This window comes from Stegostoma tigrinum, chromosome 3, assembly GCF_030684315.1.
Source record: "Stegostoma tigrinum isolate sSteTig4 chromosome 3, sSteTig4.hap1, whole genome shotgun sequence".
NCBI lineage: Eukaryota > Metazoa > Chordata > Chondrichthyes > Orectolobiformes > Stegostomatidae > Stegostoma > Stegostoma tigrinum.
Window position 1 is genome coordinate 22,920,071 of NC_081356.1, and position 19,704 is coordinate 22,939,774.

Genomic DNA, 19,704 nt, shown 5'->3' on the forward strand with positions numbered 1-19,704 from the left:
CCACGCAAGAACAGAACAGAAAGAACTTCCAATCAATGCTGTTGCATGCAGCCATCATCATATTTTGCAATGATTTCAGTCATAGCTAGTGAGAAATGCCAATACAATATCACTATATATATGTTTTCAACACATGCAATATTTGTAAGGAATACATAATATTAAATCTCTCATCTGCAAACCTCACCAGATTAAGGGAGGGTGGTCTTTTTATTGAGTCACTGAATTTTAAAACTATGGAGAAATGTTTATATTCAGTTGGAACAGTACGATTATTTGGAATTTAGATAGCCTCTTCACGGTACTAAAAATAACAGCTCAGTGGGACACAATGCCTCGGGACCTCAAACAAACATTGAATCATAATATCATAAGATATAAGAGCAGGATTAGGCCCTTTGGCTCATTGAGTCTGCTTTGCCATTTGATCACAGCTGCTACATTTCTCAACCCCATTTTCTTGCCTTCTCCCCATAACCCTTTAATCGCTTACTAAGCAAGACCTTATCTTTGTCTTAAATACACTCAATGACTCAGCCTCCTCAGCCTTTTGTGGCAAAGGGGTTCCACAGATTCACTGCCTCTGGCTGAAGAAATTCAGTCTCATCTCAGTTCTTAGTGCCTTCTAGTGGAAACAGCTTCTCCATGCCCAATTCTTCCATGCCTCTCATTTCCATCAGTTTCAAAGAGATCCCCAATTATCCTTCTGAACTCCTTCGAGTACAGATCCAGAGTCCTCCAGCGCTGCTCTTACAACAAGCCTTTTATTCTCAGGACCATTCTTGTAAATCTCCTCTGGACCCCCTCCAATGCCAGCACATTCTGCCTTAGGTACAGGGCCCAAACTAGCTTACAACAGTATAAATGCAGTCTGACCAGAGCCTTACACAGCCTTAGCAGTATATCCCAGCTCCCATATTCTAGCCCTCAAAAAATGAATGCTAACACTGTGTTTGCCTTTCTAACTGATAACCGAACCTGCATGTTAATCTTAAGAGAATCCCGAACTAGGACTTCCTTTGTGCTTCAGATTTCTGCATCCTTATCCCATTTGGAAATAGGCTATGTCTCTATTCTTCCACCATAGTGCATAAGGGAAAGATTCTGGGTAATCCAAGATGGAGGATGGGAAAAAAAACTGTGTTGTAACAGCTGATTCTCTTTTGAGGTATTTTCAGAGTTGGAGCTGATTTCTATGAAGTGTCTAGGCCCGAAACATCAGCTTTTGTGCTCCTAAGATGCTGCTTGGCCTGCTGTGTTCATCCAGCTCTACACTTTGTTATCTCCAATAACACTGCACTGCTGTCTGACCCAGCAGTGAATGTGTGCAGCTAACTGCCTTTGCTATTTGATCAACTTTTTCACACTGGGGGTAGTGCATGTATGGATGCATGTAAGCTGCCAGAGGAAGTGGTGGAGGCTGGTACAGCTACAACATTTAAAAGGCATCTGAATGGCTGTACCAGTCGGAAGGGTTTGGAGGGATTTGGCCCAAAGCTGGCAAATGGGATGAGATCTAATTAGGGTATCTGGTCTGCATGGATGAGTTGGTCCAAAGGGTCTGTTTCCCACGCTATACATCTCTATGACTCCATAACCTCACCCCTTCCCACACTGTACTCTATCTATTACTTCTTTGCCCACTTCTCTAGCCTGTCCAAGTTCTTCTGCAGCCTCCACAACAACAACTATTCCTCCACCTACTTTTGTATCATCTGCAGTTAGCAACAATGCCCTCAGTTCCTTGTCCAGATTGTTAATGTATAATTTGAATAGTTGTGGTCCCAGAACAGACCCCTACAGAACTCCACCAGCTGTCATCCTGAAAGAGACCCTTTATCCCAACTCTCTGCCTTCTGCCAGACAGCCAATCCTCTATCCATGCCCTTGCTCCTAACACCATGGGATCTAATCATATTTCACAGCATCCTGTGTGGCACTTTGTCAAAGGTCTTCTGGAAATCCAATAGATGACATCCACTGGCTCTCCTTTATCTAACTCATTTGTTACCTCAGTAAAGTATTCTAACAGATTTATCAGGCATGAACTCCCCTTGATGAAGCTCACCCAGCCCTGTTTTACATGCGCTTTCAAGTACTCCGCAGGTTCACCCATAATAATGAACTCTCAGATCTTCCCTATGATAACGGCCAGGCTAACTAGTCTACAGTTTCCCATCTTCTATCTCTCTACCTTCTAAACAGGTCTGTTGCATTAGCCACTTTCCAGTCATCTGGGACTCTCCCTGAGTCTAGTGATTCCTGAAAGATCACCACCAACGCCTCCACAATCACCTTAGCTATCTCTTTCAGACCTTCAGGCTTCTCCAGCACCTTCTCCTGAATGATGAGCGCCACACTCACTTCTGGCCTCCGACTCTCTTGATGTTCTGGTATGCTGCTGGTGTCTTCCACTGTGAAGGCTAACGCAAAATACGTGTTCAGTTCACCTGCCATTTTTTTGTTCCCCATTACTACTTCTCCAGCCTCATGTTCCATTGCTCCAATGTCAACTTTTCCCTTTCCTACTCCATATGTATTTTAAAAAAAACTACTGCAATCTTATTTAGCAAGCTAATTTGCTGCTGTATTTTATCTTCTTCCCTTGTTATTGCATTTTTATTATTTTCTGCTGGCTTTTAAAGTTTCCCAATTGTCTAGTTTTATGCCGAGCTTCAACACATTTTACATTTTTTCAGAGATAGTAGGAACTGCCAATGCTGGAGAATCTGAGATAACAAGGTGTAGAGTTGGGTAAACACAGCAGGACAAGCAGCATCAGAGGAGCAGGAAAGCTGACATTTCAGGTCAAGACCCTTCTTCAGAAAAAAATTTTTCATTTGCTTTTATCCTGTCCCTGACTTCTTTTGTTAGCCCTAGTTACCTCATCCTGCCCTTAGTAAGTTTCTTTTTCCTTGGGATGAATCTATGCTGTGCCTCCCAAATTAATTCAGAACCTCTTGCTGTTGCTGCTCCACCATCTTCCCTGCTAGGCTCCCCTTCCAATCAATCCTGGACAGGCCCTCTTTCATGTGTTTGTAATAACCATTATTCAATTAATAACTGCAATAGTATTAAACTTGATTCAAGTTTCTCCCTCTCAAACTGCAGGGTGAATTCTATCATATTATGGTCAATGGTCCCGAAGGGGTCCTCCATCTTAAAGTCCTTAATCAAGTCTACCTTGTTACACATCACCAAGTCCAGAATTGCCTGCTCCCTAATGGGGTCTACTACATGCTACTCCTAAAAAACATCTTATAGATACGCCACGAATTCTTCTTCTTGGGATCTACTGATTTCCCCAATCCATCTGCATATTGAAGGCCAAATGGTTATAGAAATAGTGTCTTTCTTACATGACTTTTTTATCTCCTGATTTATTTTCTGCTCCATATCATGACAATTGCTTGGAGGCCTGTAAATAACTCCCTCTAGGGTCTTTAATAATTTCTCCTGACCCTTCCTCTCCTTTAACCTTTTACATTACCTGCCATGCAGCTGCAGTCACTCCCGCTACTTAGCTTATAGTCCTATTCTACAGCCTTAGATATGCAATTCATCAGGACTCTGGACCCAGGCGCCCATCCCATTGGAACAGCTCCCTCCTTCCCCAGTACTGGTGCCAATGTCTCATGAATTCGAACCCGTTTCTCTCAAACCAATCTTTGTGCTATGTGTTTATCTTCTTAGAGGCAGCACGGTGGCTCAGTATTTAGCACTGCAGCCTCACTGTGCAGGAACCTGGGTTCGATTCCACCTTCAGGTGGGCATTCTCTGTGTCGGCATGGGTTTCCTCTGGGTGCTCCAGTTTCTTCCCACATCCAAAGACATGCAGGCTAGGTGGACTGGCCATGCTAAATTGTCCGTAGTGTTCAGGGATGTGTAGATTAGGTGGGTTATAGGGGGATGGGTCTGAGTGGGATGCTCCAATGGTGGGTGCGGACTTGTTGGGCTGAAGGGCCTGTTTCCACACTGTAGGGATTCTATGATTTTAATCTTGTTGACCCTGTGCCATTTTGCTCATGGCTCAGGTAGTAACCTGCAGATTATTACCTTTCTGATTCTGCTTTTTTAAAATTTAGCCTCTATCTGCTCATATTCCTTCAGCAGAATTTCTTTCCCCTTTCTACCAATACTGTTGGTTCCTTTGTGGATCACAACAACTGGATCTTTCACCTCCCAGTCCACGTTCCTCTACAGCCCAGGTGAGATATGCTGTACCTGGGTCCCAGGCAGTTAACAGAGCCCCAGTCCTGGCTATGGGGAACAGTGCTTATTTCCGTGACTATAGGATCCTTTAGTACAAACATATTTCTCTTTTCTCTCTCCTCTTGAATGATGCGCTGTACCACAATGTTATTCTTAGTGTGCTCATCGTCCTTACAGTCGACACTTTCACCCACGCAGGGAGGAAGACTCTCAAACCTGTTAGACAAGTTCAAGGTCTGAGGTTCCTTCAACGCTACCTCCTGGATCTCTCTACCTGCCTCACTCATAGTCATACCCTCCTGTGCCTGACTGCTGACCGAATTTGAGGTGGTAATCTAAAGGGTGTGACAGTCTCCTAAACCATAGTGTCCAGGCAACTGACCCTCTTCCTGATGCGTTGTGGCATTCAAATCTCGGACTCCAAACCATCAACTCTGGGAACAGTTCCTCAAGCCACCAACACTTGCTGTAGAAATGGTCACTCTGAACCACAATGGGGTCCACCAGCTTCCACATAACACAGGTAACAACATAATAGTCAGGTCCTGCTTTGCTATTTTATTTCACTTAATTCTTAATTTGTTTTAAACGTTTCCAACTATTCTTTGAGCTTATAGTCTATGAACATTTGTCCTATTTACATTAAATCAGAAAGTTACTGATAATAGGTAGTTAAATTAGCAGCTATTACCAACCATTGAACTTACAGTTTTCCTGTGATATCCATTTATTTTTTGCCTGATCCCAGGCTTCAATTTATTCTGTCAAAACCGTACAAACTATGAGCCAAAAAAGGAAGCAAACAGCATCTCGTTGCCCTCTACAACAAATTTCCATGCAACCTCTAACGTCTCCAAACTATATATTCACTCAGGCAGTCTCTCTTTCTCTCTCTCTGGATGTGACCTCGCTTCCTGACTGTGCAAAGCACACTCAGTATCCGATGTATCTTTGTCCCAAATTTAGATGAGCAAGTGTTTGTGCATTACTGAGTAACTCACCTTCTAAAAATAGTCAATCACTTTGTTAGTTCAGGTGAACTCAGAATTTCATGCCTTTATCACAACACTACTTTCAATAGCAACCATTGATAGCATACAAAAGGCTGCAAAGGCACTTCATCGAGATGTTGCTTGGGATGGAGCAACTTAGCTACGAAGAGAGGCTGGATGACCTCAGTGTCTCTTTGGAGCAGAGAAGATTGACAGCAGGAGCTTGATAGAGGTGTCTAAGATCATGAGGGCCATGGACAGGGTGAATAGACAGCAGCTGTTCCCCTTAGTTGACAGGGCAATAGCAAGGGGGCATAACTTTCAAGTGAAAGGTGCTATGTTTTGAGGGGATTTGAGGAAAACCTTTCTTCACTCAAGATTGGTCGGGTCTAGAATGCACTATCAGGGGGTGCAGTTGAGGTGGGAAACCTAACAATGTTTAAAAAGTTCTTGAATGAGCACTTTAAGTGTCATAATATTCAGGGCTGTGGGCCCAGTGCAAAAACGTTAGGTTAGTGGAGGTAGTTATATGCTTTTGGTGGTGCAAATTTGAATGGCCTCTTCTAAACGGTATCAGAAATGAGAAGGAATGTGGGATTAATTGGATAGTTTGTAAAGAACTGGCACAGGCACATTGGGCCAAATGGTTTCCTTCTGCGCTGTAAAATTTCATGATGGTATAAAAAATAAATATACTTGAACAGTTAGTGTAGATTAAACTGTTAATAAGGCTAGAAGTAATTTTAATTTTCCATTCATTCAACATTTGCATTTAAGTCACAAATTCATCCCCATGCAGCCCAAGAAAAACTTCATTAAGTACTGTAATCTTAATACATTAGCTGTCTCCAATTCAGACATTTCAGCAAATTGGTTCCTTTTTTTTGTATCCTTCTGGGTGCTCACAGCCGCTTCAGGCAGCAAAGTGTTAATGAACAATTGTCTCTGGCTTCACTTCGCTCTTTTTAACAAAAGGAAAAACAATCCACCAAATATCACATACCCTAATTGAAAGGGTGACGCCACTTTAATCAGACGGAAAAAGATTCTGGACAAAGAACTGAAGATTCTTACAGACTCAATGACAACAAAAATAAACATTTCACAAATTGTGATACTGCTCCAAACTGGCAAAGCTCCAGTCCAGCAAACTGCTGCACAGCAGTGATAGAATAATGAGAGGCAGCGCAGACATAGAGATGACTGGGATCATATGCTGTTGACACACATTCGATGAGGTGATTTGAGTGCCAAAAGTGGAGTTAAAATACATCTCAAACTCTGATCTCATTGGAACTTCAGCTCTGCTATCTGTAGAACACTGCACTTAAGCAATCACAACCATTAAATAAGAAACATAGGAAAACTTACGATGATACGTTATAGCATCTAAATTATGAACGCATTTTCCTCAATCTAACAATTTTAATGGCGATCTTGCAAGTTGTTTAAAATAGGTGAGTGGGGTCATTTAGTTCTAATGTTTCTACTTTAAATCAAAAATGTAACTCACCCATAAGAAATGCAAGCCTCCTGCACTCTGAATGCACCACTTTTGATTTTAAAATCACGGTACAGAATAAGGGGTGTCTGGAAGTACTCACTAAACAGCCTTCTGACAGAGGTGTACAAGTGTCATCGTAAATCATGAAACAAAACAATACAATTCTAAAGATGGGTCACTGGGCTCTAAACATTAATTCTGCTTTCCCTCCACAGATGCTGCCAGGTGAGGTTTTCTGTTTTTGTTATAATTTTTGCCAATACTTTCAGACTCTTGCCTATCCGCAGTAAACTGCACGAACAATAATCTTCTCAACCTTAATTTACCTATACTTCAGACAGTGAACCTCATCAGGCAATGTTATCGCAATGACTTGAGAGTCTCATCCTATCCTTAGACTATATCCACACACTTACTGCAGAATCACCAAAATGCTTGTGGAAATTGGAATCCTAGGTTGATTTTCTCAGCACATACACTGAGTCAAGTTATTACTGCATTATGGCTGCCATCAACAATGTCAGAACATACCAGGAATTTTAAAACTAATTTTCATAATGTCATCAACTTCCCATTCCTTTCCCTAATGGATATTGCAAATACTGGTAGAAGGCATAAAGTTGGCAACAGAGTTAGGTAGAGCAGTTATTTTAGCCAAAAATGCGGCAAACTTCATTGACATTCAAGATTTTAATTGTAACTATGTGGTTGGTCGAGATACCCAAGTCCCCTCACATCCAAATGAACATTACTATGTTCAGGAGTAGAGGCTTTTGTGCTATCCATTGAGTTCAGGATGCCTGCTTGGGCAACACCACCACCCTCTCCCCATGTTTCTCCCCTAACATCTTCTTTGAGGCCTCCAGACATCCATCAGAAGGTCCCCAAAGTCTTGGAGATTCCCCTCCCCCATATTCTCATGGTAATAACAGGCAACCTGGGATTTCACACTCCCTTCCTCCACAATTCCCAGTCAACCACCCATTTTGTCCTCTCTTCAAATGAGCTCACTCTTGGCTGAGATCAGACCAGTGCCTGTTCACCCTTCCGTTTCCCCAAATGCAGTGCTGTCCTCACTTGGTCCTGCAGCTGGCATTATCCTACTCCACATCCAACAATAAACCAAATCAGTCAGGCTGGCTTTACTGGATAAGGAACTGATTGGTTGCATTACACTTTACACCATATGGAGGATCAAATTTACTGTGTTTGGGGAAGATACAGATATCCATTGTTATTGTTTAATAGTCTCCAGCAGGGATGTCAAAGGCTCAATGGAAGTCGGGAACACTTCGTAAGTCAGTCAAGGATAATTGGGAGAGAACTGAACTGGTTGAATACATCAGCGAAACAAGTAATCAGAGGGGTTGGACTTGGTGGCATGTGAGATTACCATGTACTGATTACCTAGTTAACATACAAGTAATGTACATTTGTTTTAATAGTTAAAAACAAGCGAAACAAGCACATAAATGAATGTAAGATGACCTTGGAGGAACTGGGGACCCCACAACAGGTCATTGTGGCCAATATGAAATATAGAAACTTATTACAAAACAGAAAAACTTTGAAAATTAATTACCTTGGAGGACATGGTCCCAGGTTGCAGACTTTAAGGAGCTGTGGAGGGTGGCGATGGATGACACAAAAACTTTCATCCACTTTCTCTCGAGTCTGTTTATTCAGGCAAACCACATTCGCTTCTTGGACACCTAGTTAGAATGTATAACATCAAACAATTTTCAATAAAAGTAGTAACTAGTGAAGGAATGAGTGACAAAAGTTCATTACTCATTCCAAGCATGTAATCAACAGTCTTCTGTCAAGCTTCCTTTCACAGATCAGAAGAAATGTTTCAAAGGTACATATTCAGCAACATTCTTTATAAAATCCCTGCGCTTACTACCTTTAACTCAACTATTTTCTGTATTATTTCGATATGCTGTCTTTTTTTTTGGAAAAAGCCAATTTGACACAGAGATAATAGAGAGTAACAGGTCTGAAGCTTCCCAGGAAACACTAATTGCATGTGGAAAGGAGGATGAAGTGGGCCTGATGTATTTGGAGAACTTCACAGACAGAGATGGAAATGAAGAGGCATGCGCCATCTTAAAGCTATATTATTTGATTTGTTCATTATAAGCAACAATTAAAAATGTGAATCTTTTCACAATGATTTTGCACAAATACTTGCCAGTTAATTAAATGACAGTTCAGCAGAGCTCTGGCAAGCTTGGTTGAAGACTACCCAAATCGAGCCCTATATCAGTGCCTTAAGGCCAGGAGAGCTGACTTCCATTTCATTTGCTTTGAGTTCAGAACCTGATTCTTGAAGAGTTCTGTTTTGTGATAACCTTCTTCATTTCACTAATGGCCATATAAAAACCTAACGTAGCATCCTAAATTCTGGGCAAGGTATAATATGCATCGGTTACCTCAGAGGATAGATAATTAGCACTGGCCTAACTGTGCGGTCTGACTATGGACCTTGATTTATTCATAATTATTTGACTTAAGTGCATACTAACCTTTTGTTCTTCATGCATTGGGACACACAGATTCTTCTGCATCTTGGAGCGCTGTAATCCCTCACCACTTAGACAATTGGTTTCTTTTTTGTTACTCCTCCAAAAATGGTCAATTAGACATATTTCCCACATTATACTCCATTTGCCAAGTCTTTGTCCACTCACTTAATCTATCTTTATCCTTCTCAAGCATCTTTATATTCTCTACACAGCTTATTTTCTTCCCAATCTTTGTGTCATCTGGAAAATTAGCAACCATATCTTTGGTTCCTTTGCCAATTTATTGAAATAATTTGCAAATAAAATTGATGCTCCACCAATGAACTCTGTAGTACTCAAGACATTACATTTTGCAAACAGAAAATGGTTCATTAATCGCTACTCTGTTTGTTGTTAGCCTTCCACAGGTTATTCAATTTGAATTCCTCATTCTTAAATGCATGCTGACTTTTCCTGATCAGATCATCAATATTCAAATGTCCTTTATCTCAACTTCATAATATAACCTAACATTTTTCTTATTACTGATGTAAGTCAAATAGTCTGAAGTTCAGGGTCTTCCTTCTCAATCCCGTCTGAAACAGTGGGAGACATTTTCCTCCTTCCAATCTGCTGGAGCCATTGCAGAATTTGTAGAATTTTGGAAGGTTATCACCGAAGTGTCTCTTGGGACTTAGCAATTTTCAGTCACAATAATTTTTCCAATACAATTTTCTTATTGACATTAATTTCCACTTAATTCCTCAATCTCCCTATTTCCTTGGATTTCTAATTTTTGGAGATTTCTTATATCTTCTTTAACAAAGAGAGACAAAAATTAATCATGCAATTTCTCTACTGATCAATTCCTCCCATTTAATTCTCCTGACTCCGCCTGTAATTTGCTTCACATTTGTCTTGGTAAAAGCTTCCTTTTTGTAGGTACAGTACTAAAAGAAATTTTTACAGTCCACTTTCTGCTTGTTTACTTCATTTTCTATCTTCATTTATCAGTTTTTTTGGTCCTCATACGCTGAATTCTAAAGTTTTCTAATCAATAGGTTTAATTCTAATTCTGGCACCTTTATAGACCTTTTGTTTTAATTTTATACATTCTTAACTTTCTTCGTCAGTCATGATTCAATGACTTTTTTGTGGGGTGAGGGGCAAGAGCATTGAACACTAAGAAAAATATAGTTCTGTAAACAAGATAGCAATTCTTTATAATCTAACCATTACTTATGTACAGTCATAATCCTTAATGTATTGTCCACCTCAACTAGATTTCTCCCCACACTGTCACAATTTTCTTTAATCAAATTTAATACCCAGACTGAACTAGCTCATTCTCAAACAACGTAAAATTCTTGTAAATTACGGTTACGTTTTTAGTGTGTCTACAATTTATGTAGGCTTCTATGATTCGCCCTAGTCAGCTTATTCCGGGTCTCTTGAAATTCGTTCAAGGATGCTGCTTTCCTTGATTTTGAAAGCCTCATGATGATACTTTAGGAATTCCTCCTTTCACCATACTGATAATTGGTACTGAGTTGTTAAGGCAGCTATCAGGTGAACATTTTTGTAGTTCTAACACGCTAGAGTTGTGTTCCACGTTCTTGCATAAATATCACTGTTGACTCTACTGGTACAGCCTGACTGAGCAAGCAACAAGATTGTACTCCTGGATCTCCAGGATTCTAGTTGCTGTGATACTAGAGCTGTCTGCCCTTATCCAGTGACATGAATTACTAACTAAGGGAATTAGGACAGGGGGCAGACTGAGGCAGGTGAAGACTCTGCCACAAGCACTGCCAGGGTTCTGCTGCTGTGACTGACATAAATGTAAAGATAAAGCCACCATTGTCTCAAAGGACCATGGGAATGCTTCTCAGTTCAGTGTAACCTTTATACAAACACACAATTGATATCTTCATTTTTGCAGCAGACCTCCTGAGCACTATCTTTTAGGAATTATTTGTCACAGAACAGGCAGATGCACATTCCACTGCAGGACTGCTAGAAGCTCTTGCCATTCTTTACATTTTATATTATCTAGAATTATATACCTCTATTCAAGATAACATTTAGTTTGCAAATGGGCCAGCAGTATTCAATCTACATAAAGTTTCCTGTGCAAACATTGTGCCAGTGGAATGGACTAAAGATCAGAATGATCAAGTTGTGGATATTTCATCACACTCCCTCTGCAAAGACAGACTGCAGGCATCTGCATGCTTCAGAATAAGAACACTGTAATTGTTTCGTGGCATGTGATGACAGTCGTACCATTCTAAACACTAAATCGATGCCAAGTGAGTAACTAGTTCCTTCTGAACAGTACCTCCTTGAGGTCAGAGACTGTCTCTGGAGACAATGTAAGTATGCAATTATACTAACATATTGCTGCTAACCAGTGGCCGCGTTATATCTGTACCCTTTATACCACTTCCACTCTCTAGCAGATATTCAGATAATAAAAGGAAGAATCACATCTAATGGGAAAATTTCACTATCACTGAGTGAGTGAACTGTACAACATAAATGGGAGTTTACTTGATGATTCTGCATTAATCAGTGTTTCCTGCTCAGTTTAACATACCTTTAAATTAATGGCTGCCTTTGAGTTCTATATGATATTATTCAAAAAAGATACTATTAACGTCTCAGCTAACAATGTCTACTGTTGAGTTTAGACTGAGTCATTAAGCAAACATTTTCCTTTAGGTTAGCACAGTTTAAAATTGCTTCAGTAATTAAAGTGCATTTGACTTTCATTACTTACTAGTCTTTAGTCAAAGCTAATGAACAATTATCAATTTACTCAGTGCTCGATTGTTTATTACTGATACCACAATACTGTTTACAAAGCAATGTTATCACAATTAGTCCTTGTCCTCTCAATTCAGAATAGTTCCATTCTTCATATTCAAGCAAAAGAATGCAGAGGCTGCAAACCTGGACTTAAAACAGAATGTTGGAACACTGAAGAGATCTGGCAGTATTGCTTTGACCTGCTGAGCATTTCCAGCATTTTCTGTTTTCACTCCATTCCCTCACTTTTGAGCATCTCTCTTCAATTAGGTTAAGTGAAGAATTAATTCAAATGGGGCAAGGTACAAAGCACATAACAAGCTAATAGATTGAAATGCTTTGGAAGTAGAACTTGACTGCTATTAAGCAATACACTTATAAGACGATTGGATAGTGTTCTGTTTTAATCTATTTTCCCAAATGACCAAAGTTATTTGGTATTTATAGAGCACGGCTGCAAGAAAGAAAACACATTTTTGTCAAAGATATCCATCTTGAATACATCAGGACATACACAAGAATGAAGGGGTAAAGTGGAACAACATTTTATACTGCATGAAGAGTGGAAACTTTTCGGTTTGTAAGTGGATTCTCTTTGGCTCAGGTGCTGCCATGGGCAACAAACCATTAGATGATAATTGAATGTCAAGACATTGCTCTGAGCAATGAACTAGAGAATTGCTGCAGAATATTTAGTTCAGTTGAAACAGTTGCAATACTAGTACATGTTCTTTGCTGTCTAAATAAAATCATGGCCCCGATTTTCAAATATACGTAGCTTTTGATAAATGTAGTGAGGAAGATTGTCAAGTACAGCAGAATATAGATCAGTTAGAAAGTGGGGTAGAAAAATAGCAGATAGAGTTTAATCCTGACAAGTGTCAGGTGATTCATTTTGGGAGGTCAAATACAACAGGAAATTATTGAGTGATTGGCAGGGTCATCAGGATCATTGATGCAATGCAAGTCCATAACTCAAAGTGGCAACACAAGTGGATAAGATGGTAAATAATGCATATGGCATGCTTGCCTTCGTTAGCATGGGCAATGAGCATAGAGGTTGGCAAGCCGTGTTGCATCTGTGTAAAACTTTTGTCAAGCCACGTTTGGAATGTATGTGCAGTTCTGGTCGCCATATAGGAAGGATGTGAATGCTTTGCAGAGGGTGTAAAGGAGGTTTACAAGGATGTTGTGTGAGTGATAATGGGAACTGCAGATGCTGGAGAATCCAAGATAACAAAGTGTGAAGCTGGATGAACACAGCAGGCCAAGCAGCATCTCTGATGAAGGGTCTAGGCCTGAAACGTCAGCTTCTGTGCTCCTGAGATGCTGCTTGGCCTGCTGTGTTCATCCAGCTTCATACTTTGTTATCTTTGCAAGGATGTTGCCAGGATTACAACAAATTGGCTTTAAGGATAGGTTGGGCAAACTTGGATTACTTTTGCTAGAGTGGCGGAGACTGAGGGATGACCTGACAGAAGCATATAAACTCATGACAGGCATGGATACAGTGGCTAGGAGTCCCATGGAGGAAATGTTAAATAGCAGGGGGTGTAGGTTTAAGGTGAGAGGGGGAAGTTTAATGCAGATGCGCAAGGCAAGTTGATTTTTACACAGAGGATAAGTAAGTGCCTGGAATGTGCTGCAGGGGAGGTGGTAGGAGCGATAGTAATGTTGGAACACTGAAGAGACCTGGCAGAATTGCTTGACCTGCTCAGCATTTCCAGTGTTTTCTGTTTTGATTCCAGCGGCATTTAGACAGACAGACTGACTGGCAAGGAATAAAGGGATATGGACCCCGTGCAGGCAGACACGATTAGTTTAGAACAGCATCATAGTTGGCACAGACATAGCGGGCTGAAGGGCCTGTTCCTGTGCTGTGGTGTGCTATTCTATGTCCGAGTACTTGCAAGGTTTGTCAGAGCTTTTCTTACCTCCTGCACATGATTCTGAACACTGGGTGAAACCCTCGTAATCCCAGTCATACAGCTCATCAAAATCCTGCAAATTGGTGTACAGTAATTCTGCATCTTCAACGTCGTATTCTACTGCTTCCCCACTGCATGGTCCAGTGTAGCAGGCTCGCTCCATCTGTGGTTTTGGACCTTCACATTCATCATCTGGCAGGTCTTCCACAGATTGAGAAAATGACAGAAGCACTTGGCATTTGACCTTGCGACTCTGACTGCCAGCTCCACAGGTTTTGCTACATGGAGACCAGTGCTGTGGAATAAACCTGAGCACACAATTTATTGAATGCATCAAGAGTTAGCCAAAATAATTAAAAACCTTCCAATAGCCTCAAATGAAATGAGCGATTATACCAATACCTTTCAGAAATGGCAAATAATTTTACTTGTAAAAAGAAAAATAGCTGTAGTAATTCAGAAATTAAGAGTAAACCAACAAATTTCAGCTGTGTGAGCAATAAGTTAAACATCTGGAAAAAGAAAGTGGATAAAATTATCAAACATTTGTATAGGATTGAGCAAAAATCCCCATCACCTAAAATATTAGACAAGACCCTCGACTTTTGCAACATCTAAAATACCAGACAAAAGCTTGAGGTTATGCTACAAATACACATAGAGCCAAAATGACTTCAGCCTGGGACTATTGTTAAAACTGGAATTCCAATACACACCTCCACTCCACAAGAACAAACAACCAGACATAATACTCTCAACTGAAACTAACTTTTAAATCTTTGCCTATCCAACTCAGGCATTTTGGGGCCTATACAGATACTGGACATTCAACTTCAATCAATATGCATTCACAGAAACCTCAGGCATTCAACTTCAATCAGAACCCACTGACATGTACTGTTAACTATCAGGGAACCAACTGATCTCAAAGGGAACACAAGAAACACAATGGACACCACAGATTTGACAGGAGAAAGCAGAACACACAGTCTGTATAACTGCCAGGCCTGATCTCACCAAGGGAGAGCCTTTTCATCAACAACCTCCTGCAGAAACAGCTTCCCCAAAGGTACCTGCCCCAACAAGCAGCTTCACAACCAAGAACCATTCAGGCTGAACAGAGAAGCCGAATTGGGAAGACAAACCAAGGGCATCATCGCAACTGAGAGGGGGAAGTCAACCAAGCGCTATCTGAACAGTAGCTTCCAGACACAGGTCAGTTCCGAGGCAAGAACCTCAGCAACGTCATGCACTTTAAATCTTTATTTTCCTCAGTGGTCACCTGAAACTCTCGAGACGCCAAAATATCTAACCTACCTATGCAGGGAGGGGAGGGCAGGTGATGACAGTACAGGTACCCTAAGATTAGGAGGTCTGATTAAAGTTTCTGTAATTGAAACTGCTGTTTTGATTCTAACATTGTTCAACCTGTGTTTACTAGTGAGTTTAATTACTGTCCTCACTTTAGTTGATTGTGTCAGGTTTGCTGTTTATTACATTTGCCTTTATTTCTTGTATTGTACTTACCTTGTGTATTTAATAAACACAGAGTTTCTTTTTCCTTGAAAGACCTCTACTGCCTTTTTCATTTCAAATTCCTAAATAAATCCAGTGTCAGAACCAGGGATCTGAGGGTGATTCAAACCACCTATACATCAGCAACTTAATGATCGCAAACCAGAATCCTTACATTTGTAGTAAAAGTAATATGCTTTCATATCTTTAGTTGTGTCTTTGAAGCCAAGGTGTAGATTTTGTACTGTATTTATAATTCAGGAGACCCAGCCCCATTTCTGTCAGATCCTATTTTTGCTGGCAGAGGAACAAGGAATGGGATGTGACTCGCATACTATGGAAACCCAAACCCAGGAAGATCATTTGAAATCAGTGTTAAGTTCAAGAGACCTCACTTTCGCTGGAGTATGGGCCTGATTTTTTTTTTAGTGCAGACGTAAATGCCAATAAAAACAGATTAAGTATGTGTAGTCATCCAGCTGCGAAATTATGTACATCGCTGTTCTCTAAATTTTGAAAAAAGGACAACTTTTCTATATCTGAGTTCAAAAAAAGTAGGGCTTACAGTTTCAATTGCTGTTTGTTGACATAACATTTGTGCTATCATTATAATATTATGACTGGCTAACTCCTACAATGTGTCATTTTCACAATGGATAGATATAAAATTCCCAATTTACTTCACAGCTCCAAGAGGTTAAGATGAAATTAGCTGACTGATGTACATTTATGAATAAAAATGTTTGTTTTTAAGGAATTAAGTATGGATTTAATTCTATTGAATGGCCTTTCAACAATGACTTCTTTAATATAACAGATATGAAATGTATTTTACTTGATATCAGCTTGGCTGTTGAGGTCTGCCCATCATGATAATGGGTGAGTTGGTATGGAGCATGGAAAGGTAAAAGCTGGTGGGTGCAGAATCCTGGGTTGAGATGAGTTGGCATTAAATTGACGGGGCAACAATGGGCCATGAGAATAAGCAGCAGTCATGGCTTGCCGATGAGTTTGCCTAGAGGCAAAAAGAGGGCTTGAGGGGCTAAGTGGAGGTGCATGGGTGGCTTGGAGGGTTATAAAGTCCACTAGGGTGGGTGGGCCATGGGTTGCGGTGAGTTGTCATGGAGAATGCATACAGGGGTGAGGACTAGAAGTCCTAGCATTGAAAGACACAACTGAGATGACCCCCCAGAGAAGTGAGCGGGCTTTTTAACCAGTCCACCTTGACGTTTGGCAAACCTTCTGGCTCCCACCATACTATTTCTGGGGCGGAGGGCCTGGCTGGAGAACACACTGAAATGTATATCTCACAATTCAGGCCATTCCTTTTCTGCTGAGACAGGTCTGGTGAGCCGGAATGTTTCCTGGTGCTGGGCACCCACCCAGGGAGCAAAGTCCTGAGACTAATATTCCAATTTTGGGCATAGTGATTGCAGACCACAATGGTACCACTCCATGTTTCCATTTCTCATGGATACACCTTGACAATCCATGTTGGCAGTTGAATCCATTGTGCAAGGCTAAGGTCCTTGCATTCTTCAGAAATGATTCATGCCAATGACTGGAGCTTTAGCTATACTTGCCCTTCTAATGTAGGGACATGAGGAACAGTTTTTACTATCATTCTCTGGCCATTAATTCTGGTCAAACAATTGTAACATAATTACAAAGAAAGCCTAATTTTCATACCATTGTTGTATGGTAACTTGTAGAGTGGGTGAAACAATGCCTTCTGCCAAGATACTGTCCCTGTAGCGAGAATGAGCCAAACTGTATCATCTTGCTTCACAATAGATGAAGACCGTTAACTCAACACAGGACTCAACTGAAAGGCTATTAATAATATCTTATTGCTCACTATCATATCTTATGGTGAAAATGCCCATTGGGACAGTCACCTTCATGGTGCAAATCAGGGAAAGAGATAATTGAAGTAAAACAATTAACCCCCTTCCTATCTCCATTTGACCAATTCCAATTTTAACATTTCTTCCTCAGCCACAAACACCCAGCATAAATGGTCAGCACTATGTGCTGAAGTTCACATATGAAGTTTGTTTTCAACTTTGTCTATATCATAGTCATTGTATTTTAAAATAATTCATCAAAGAGAACATTTGTGTGAAAGAAGAAGCTTGATCACATGATCCAATGAAACAGCATATCAAAAGTACTTTTTTTAACAATGCTAAATAAAATAATTCCATTTCAACTTCTTTATATTACAAACACTTTTGTAGGAAAAAAGTCAAGTCCATACATTGCGTGTGAAATGATTCCAGTTTTGCTAACACTGGGAGAGCAGTAGCCACATGCTTAGACTGGGAGCTATTCAAATGTTTTGTTAAAGTCAGCGTGAGCAATGTATTCTCTCTCTCTGCGCTGGATTCCATTCTCAGAGAGAGAGCAGTAACAAATCAAAACTACAAAAAATAATCACTGCAATTTTGAAACTCAAGCTGCAAAACTTTTGTTTATTCAAGTCACAAAAGGCAGTAACCTATTTTTCTATTCAACCTGTTCAGAGATGTTATTACACACCTCTGGAGCAGATGGAACTTGAACCCGGGCATCCTGATCCAGGGGTGGAGACACTGCCGCTGCATCAGCAAAAGGCTAAGGCAAAGGGCAGTAACAGTAACAGGCAACATCAGCTTCAGCTGTATATCGTTAACCCTTAGCTCACATTAACATGAAGTAGCCAAATATCTTTGTCTGACAGAAATTCCACAGAAACACAGCATATGTGTTCCACATAAAAAGTGAGCACAATGAGTACTTCCACATTAGTACCTGTACTATTCAACTAACATATTAAAAAATGAATAACATGATATTAATTGCAGTAAATCTGATTTAACTGTAGTTTCTAATAAACAACTCGAGCAAGGATGATTTTGTTTGTGTTTGATTGTGAATGAAACTAAATGCAGATAACAATCTTAAAAGGACATACTTGAGTGTGGTGAGAGATAGTAGGAACTGCAGATGCTGGAGAATCTGAGATAACAAGGTGTAGAGCTGGATGAACACAGCAAGCCAAGCAGCATCAGAAGAGCAGGAAGGCTGATGTTTCGGGATGGGTCTAGGCCCGAATTATCAGCCTTGCTGCTCTTCTGATGCTGCTTGGCTTGCTATGTTCATCCAGCTCTACACCTTGTTATCTCGACTTGTGCATGGTGATGTGCTTTGTAAATATTTCTGAGGGTAAGAAGTTCATGCATATTTTTTGGCTATAATAGTGTGATTTGGATTTGACAGGATATATTTTAACTTTGTATTTGCTACATTTGCTGATTCCACTGGTTTTCAGAAGAGGTTGCAGTTTTCCCCAATTCTGAAACTACTCGAAATACTTGTTAAATAAGACATCCTACTTTTAAGGACCCATACTTATCCACAACCTACAATTTTGATAATTAACCATCGCTCATACATTGCCCGTATTGCTAGGTTAATTATGGTATACTTTTGCAAAACTGTTCAAAGCACAAAGCTAATTATATCTTATAAAAAGGCTTGTTTATTTGCAAAGTTGCATTTTGGTTAAAGTACAAAAAAATTGGTCTTGAATAATTCTGTTGCTTGATACTGGCAACAAATATGAAATGAAATTTGCAAACAACTTTAAATGATTATATTCCACCTTCTGTCTTGCATAGCCATTGGAAGCCAAGTGCTTTATATGTAATAATGAGATGCAAGCTGCCGTCAGAATTCCTCTACACAGTGTGAAATGGAACAGGAAACAAATGGAAACAATGACCAACAGGTCTGGCATAGCACAATGCAGAGCATTAGAACACTGGGACATAGCATTTTAGATCCTTCCCTTATTATCATCTGATACTGTGTAAGACAGAACTATTGAATCTGCAAATAGTGGAGGTGCTTCTGATAACATGACAGATAATAGGCCACTATTTTCTCCGTGTGTATCTAACCCATTCAGGCTAAATATCACTCCTGGTCATTCTCTGAATAGGTTCAAATCACTCCATTCACCCACTGCCTACTTGACAATTCTACAACTTGGAGGCCAAAATTAGTGGTGAATTGAAGGGATGGAGATGAAATGAGAAGGAAGGTGCATTACATGGGAACTGTGAGGGATCTCAGAAGCATTGAAAAACAGATGAAACCTGCAAGCATCAGAGAAATCAGTGAGGCCCGGAGTAGAGAAAGTTGATAAATTTTCTTTAAAAGAGGTCAAAGTCTAGATTGAAAAGAGCATC

At 40.2% G+C, this 19,704-nt stretch overlaps 1 protein-coding gene and 1 long non-coding RNA gene across 2 annotated transcripts in view; one reads left to right on the forward strand and one right to left on the reverse strand.

The window, feature by feature from the left end:
- LOC125451321 (ADAMTS-like protein 1) overlaps positions 1 to 19,704 on the reverse strand; it is a 515,681-nt gene that overhangs the window by 103,145 nt on the left and 392,832 nt on the right. Inside the window, exons 15-16 of the mRNA XM_048528318.2 lie at positions 13,961 to 14,262; positions 8,291 to 8,420 (exon numbers count right to left, since the gene is read on the reverse strand). Coding sequence (XP_048384275.2) covers positions 8,291 to 8,420; positions 13,961 to 14,262 — 432 coding nt within the window. The remainder of the gene's footprint in view (positions 1 to 8,290; positions 8,421 to 13,960; positions 14,263 to 19,704) is intronic.
- Positions 11,490 to 14,842, forward strand: LOC125451322 (uncharacterized). Its single transcript, XR_007247272.1, has 3 exons — positions 11,490 to 11,590; positions 12,474 to 12,554; positions 14,751 to 14,842. It is a non-coding gene; the product is annotated as an uncharacterized LOC125451322 (long non-coding RNA).